Consider the following 5,898-nt stretch of genomic DNA (forward strand, 5'->3'; position numbering starts at 1 on the left):
TTTATATTGATTGTAGAAATTCTCTTCAAATGCTGTTCATATTCTTTCTCTTTGATAGTTCACTTATTTGTAAGTCTATAAGAGATTCAAGCTTTTCTCTCCAGAGAGATAACTTCTCATGATCAACTTTTTCAACATTTAAAGAAGAAAATTGATTTTTAATCAGAGAGCATAGTCTGTACAGTTGAGAAGGCATTTTCTTTGAAGAATTATTTTCATTTCAATCAAGAAATCTATTCCAATCCAGTTCATTTCCAGAGTTAATTGATGGAAATGAAGAAGAGACTCTTTCTCTGATTATATGATTTGAGCTCATCTTTACAACTCTCAGAGCATAGTTCATACAGGCCTTTTCAAATCTAATAGCAGGAGGAGGAATTGAAGCTTCAATTTCCATTGCTTTAATAGGAGATGATTTGAATGCTCCCAGAATTCTTCTCAAGGCTCTGTTTTGCAGACTTTGAAAGAGTTCAGTGAAATTCTCTTGATTATTTCATCAAACTTGAACTCCATAATCAGCTACTGATGTGATACAGGCTATATATAACTGTCTCATAGCCTGAAAGGATAGACCTCTCTCTGTATTTGATAGTCTGATTATGTTGTTCAATAGTCTTTCTGCCTTGACAGTTCTTTGTTAAATGTGATATTTAAAATTCAACTTGGAGTTTAACCATACTTCTAACCATTTGACATTTACACTGGGTTTAATCTCTCTATTTAAAAGAGTTAGAGATAGTTCTTTCTCATTGAGTCTAGGAAAGAAATGAATTAACTCAGTTTTATTCATATTAAATTGAATTTGATTGATATCTGCTCTAACAAAGATTTTCTTTGCAGCTTCTTCAATTACTTTCAAATTCTCTTTGATAGTTTTTGAGCTGTAGACTAGACCAATATCATTCACATAACTTGGAGATTGCACTATTCTCATATTTCTATTTTTGAATAGATATGCAGTGTATATTGCAAATAAAATGAGTGAGATTGGAGATTCCTGTGGTACTTCTATTTTTATCTCAGTCTTGTCTTGTTTCATTCCATCAAAGAAGAGTTGTATAATTCTTTTAGACATAAAACAGTTAACTCATTTTATTAGAGAAAGTGGCAGTTTTAATATCTTCAATGTCTGAATTAACTTTGACTTTGAAACATGATCAAATGCTCTCTTTATATCAATAAAAACTGCAGTTGAGACCAGATCCTCATGCTTTGCTATTTGAATATCATGAACAACTGAGAGAACAGTGTCAATTGCAGAACACTGTTTTCTATCTCTCATTTGTTCACTGAATAAAAGAGAATCATCTATAGAGCTTATAAAAGATAGTTGAGTAGCTATTATCTTTTCTAAAACCTTTCCTAAACAGTTCAATAGAGATATTACTCTATATGACTTAGGAATTGAAGTTTTTCTATTAGGTTTTGCAAGAATCACTTCAGTGGCTTCTCTCCAGTATTCAGGATGATATTCATTTTTCAAGAGATTGAAAAAGAGCTCAAAATATTCATTCTTTAAGTAGGAATATGTATTTTGAATAATCAAGTGATTAATTGAATCAGGACCTGCAGCAGTTTTAACAGAACTTGAGAAGATAGCTGACTCTAATTCATCTTGTGTAAGATCAGGCCATTCCCAGTCATTTTCATCAATGTAGTTGAGAAGTGATATATTCTCTTTCTCTGAATCTGAATCTGAGTCTGATGAGTTCTGAAAGAGAATTCTCATGAAAGCTTGACATTTTTCCTCAAAAGAGTTTGCTGTATATGATTCATTCTGAAACTCATATTCTAAGGCTGGAAGTTTTGCTACACTTCTTGTTTTAGTATAGTTAAAAGCTTTAAAAATTTCCTTCTCTTGTGCTTCTTCAAGAAATTTATTCCAGCAGTCTGTTTTAGCTCTTTTGATATCTGAAAAATATTCATTTCTGACAGCTTTGAACTCTTCATCAGATATTACATTATTTTTTCAATCTCTTCTAGCAGTAGCTAATTCTTTTCTTTTAGATGAGATATTCTCATTTCATCAAGGTTTTGAATACTCAGAAGATTTTCTTTTTGAAATATTATCTCTAACACTTGTTAGAATAATAGATGTAATAAGCTTCACTCTATTCTCAAGCATTTCATTTGAGATATCTTGACCAGAATTCCAATATAGCTCATTCTGTCTTTCAGATTTTAGCAGTTTTATGCTTTCTTCAACTGCTTTTCAATCAGCTTTTTCAAAGTTATACTGATTAGAGAGAAGAGGATTTTCACTCATTTGTTTTTCACTCAGTTCAATATTAAATTGAATAATCTCATGACCTGATCCTGATGTCTCATTTGAATCAATAAATCAGTTTACAAGTCTTCTTTTCATTAGATTTTGTGACATGAAGATTAGATCTATAATAGACTTCTGTTTCATGCCTTTTCTAAAGAATGTTTGTTGATCAGACTTATTAATCAAATCTATTGAATGCTCAGAGATTCATTCAATCAGATTATCAGCTCTCACTACTCTCTTGCATTCTGAATTTCATCAGAGATGATGTGCATTGAAATCTCCTGCAATTATAGAGTTTCTTGATGAAGTTATGTTCAGAAATCCTCTATCAATTGTCCAGATATTGTTATTTTTCTTCAATAACTTTTCATTATAGATATTTATGAGCTGTATAGTATCAAACTCATTTTCTTTATCTATAATATCACTCACCAGAATATCAGGGTCAGACATGATATCAAATCTTAGATTAAATTGATATCTTGATCTCTTTCTTCCATAGATCACTACTCTTGACTTTATCTCAGACTTTTGAGGTAAAAAGCAGTAGTAGCTTGAATGAGAAATAACATATTTTTGCTCAGCATCAAAATTCGGCTCCTGAAGCAGTATAAAATCAACTTTTTGTTCAAATGCAATTTGAAGACAAGAATAAATACAATTTGAGTTTCTATCCACATTATTTTGAATAAATGTGATTTTTGAAGAGTTTTTAAACTTTTTTTGTTGTTTTTGTTGTATATTCATATTAAAAGAGAGTAGAGTAGAATCTAATCACTATCATCAGATAGTAGATTATAACTGTTCTGAAAAGTAGGAATCTCAACTGCTTGCATTATATCTAGTTTATCACCAGAGTCATTTCTCAATTCTCTAATCTTAACAGAAGTTTGAGAATTCAAGTTCTGTTTACATTTAGCTGGAGAGTTGGAGTTTGAAGACTTAGATAGTTGAGAGTTTCTTCTTTTTGAGCTTGCAGTTGTGAGTTTACTGGCTTGACTCTTCTCTTCAGTTCTAGATTGACTTTGAGCTTCATCTTTTCTCCAGTTCTTTTGAGTTCTAGGAGCAAACATACATTCTTTTGAGCTAGATGCATGTTTTTCTTTGCAATTAGAGCACTTAAGCAGAGTGTGTTGACAAATTTCACCTCTTTTTGAGCATGTTTCACATTTATGCTCACTAGTTTTATGATCTCTGGCACAGAATGCACATTTTGAGTCTCTAAAACATGAGATTGCAAAGTGTTCATATCTTTGACAGTTTGAACACTGTGTTTGAGCTTTGAGGTTCATCCTTGAGTCTTTGTATTCATGAACTCTCATTTTCAAACCTGCTACTCTTACTTCAGAGATCTTTGACTGTTCAAGTGTTTTTGTATATACTAGAACAGAGGCATTTCTTCTGCTTTGTCTGAACTTAATTGAATTTAGTCATACAGGCTTCTTTCTCAGTTGAATAGAGTTATATTCTTTCAATTCATTTTTGAGAAGTAGCATTCCTTCTTCACAGTCAAAAATTTCAACTGAAATATCATGAAGAATGAATTTGTCTCACTTTTCATCTCTTTCAGATAGAATTGTTGTGTTTAACAAAGATTCTACTGCTGACTTTCAGAGATTCTCATTCTGAATAAGGAATTCAGCACTGAATTCAGGCATTGTAGTCAGAATGATGGAGTTTTCAAAGAATGATGGTTCAATTGAAGCTATAACTGGTTTTTGAACTTCAATATCAGTCATTAACTGAGAAAAGAACTGCTGGTTAATTTCATTTCTGATTCTGAAAATGAGATTTGAGTTTAGCTTGTTTCTTTGCAGAATGTCCTGGTTTGAGACTTTGAGAATAAGTCTTCTATTTCTGAAGATTTGGAAGTTTTTCTCTTTTTGCATTTTCTTTTTCACTTTTCTATGAATAGAGGCATGAGCAGTATTCTTCTCAGTTTTCTCAGAATTTTGAGCAGGTTTTGAGACAGTAGGTTTAGAGACAGCAGGTTTAGAGACAGCAGATTCAGCTGCTTGAGCATATGTTTTCTTCTGATTCAAAGAAGGAGAAGAAGAAGAAGTAGAAAAGAAAGAAGAGCAAACTGAAGAGTCAGTGATTGTATTAGAAATTTTCAAAGTTTTTTGAACTGTGTTTGAAATTCCAAGTTTGAACTTGATCACTTCCTGTAGTTGTCTAGTCTGAGCATGAAGAATTAACAGAACTTCTTCATTCATCTCACTCAGACACTGCTTTCCAAGAATTTTACTTGCTTTTTCAAGTTTCTGTATTTCAAGAACTTGTTGTTTCTCTATCTCTTCTTTCTTTCTTCTCTTCAGAATTTCAATCTCAGGAATAGCATTTGAGAAAGCATCTTTTTTCACATCAACTGAGTGTACTTTTGAACTCATTGTTCTTACTCAATGAAAAGTTGGTCAGACTAATTCAATTGAGATATTTATTAAACTCTTTTGAATTGAAAAGTTGGTCAGACTGTTTCAATTAAGAGGTTTCTAAGTCTGTTTTCAATTGAAAAGTTGGTCAGACTATTTCAAAAGAAGAATCGCAGACTTTTGTGTATAAAACACCTGATTTTTTTCACACTAGTTCAGTAACTAGGTTAGATTTTTGAAGAGAATCTAATAAACTAAAATTGATTTTTAAGATAAATCAATAAAATCTTTACAATCTCTTTCTTGGGATACAGTGAGGAAAAGTATGATATCAATTGATAGTAAATCAGATGATATGACAGTTTTTGAGAGAAAAACTGACAAAAAATAAATCAATTTTTTGAAGAGAAATTGATTAAAACTATTCAATTTTATTCTAAATTATCCAATTCTCCTCGCACAACAGGTGTGCAACTCAAATCAGTTAATAAAGAGTGTAAAAAAGAATTAAGTATTAATGAAAGCTCTTCAGCCACTGAAAAAGTAATTCTTACTTAAAAGAATATGAAATTATGACAGAAAACAACTCTGTTTTTAATTCTTTGTAAGAATATTGTGTAAAACCCAGAGAAAAACACCTTACTTTTTTAAGAGAAGTAAAAAACTATTTCTAAAATCTTTTTTTTGCATTAACTGCTGCAGAAGAATGAGATAGAAACTGCTAAGATATGCACTACTGTATACCCTCTATCAAGACTTTCCCTCTTCAGGGTCTTGATATTATAGAGAATATAAGTCTGTTTCTATATGATAATATAAATATTGCCAGCGGGATGTAGAGGAACTGGTTATTTATATCTCAAAATAGAAGACTTTGTCAATGATTATATCAATATAGAGTTAATTCTCAAATTCAATAGAAACCTAGTGTTGCTGTTCTCAATCCCTTGCAGAATCTATTGAATATTGAGGTATTAAAACTAGATTTAATATATCTCACTGTGCAGGGATCAAAGGCTCAGTCAGATCTTGGGGTATACTGATTTTATAGTTGTTGTGTCTGCTGATTATGTATTGAGTACAGTTGCTGAGGTATCTTTTTGTACTTTTCTGTTGGGGATGGGCCAGATTGAGAGGGGTGGTACGAGGGCGAGACTTGGCGTTGATGTTCAGATACACTGAAGACAGACCGCGGAGGTTGCCACTTCAGAAGTGGCCGTTGGTTATGTGCTTGATATTATCGCCGAGGTATCT

At 31.8% G+C, this 5,898-nt stretch overlaps 1 protein-coding gene across 1 annotated transcript; it reads right to left on the bottom strand.

The window, feature by feature from the left end:
* Positions 1-3,882: 3,882 nt before the first annotated feature.
* On the bottom strand, positions 3,883-4,662 carry BDCG_17453 (uncharacterized protein; the record flags this gene model as incomplete). The annotated part of the gene is made up of 1 exon (XM_045426574.1): positions 3,883-4,662. The coding sequence occupies one exon, from the start codon at positions 4,660-4,662 to the stop codon at positions 3,883-3,885; it is 780 nt and encodes a 259-aa protein (XP_045281953.1).
* Positions 4,663-5,898: the final 1,236 nt, after the last annotated feature.

This window comes from Blastomyces dermatitidis (genome assembly GCF_000003525.1).
Source record: "Blastomyces dermatitidis ER-3 genomic scaffold supercont1.8, whole genome shotgun sequence".
Taxonomy (NCBI): Eukaryota; Fungi; Ascomycota; class Eurotiomycetes; order Onygenales; family Ajellomycetaceae; genus Blastomyces; species Blastomyces dermatitidis.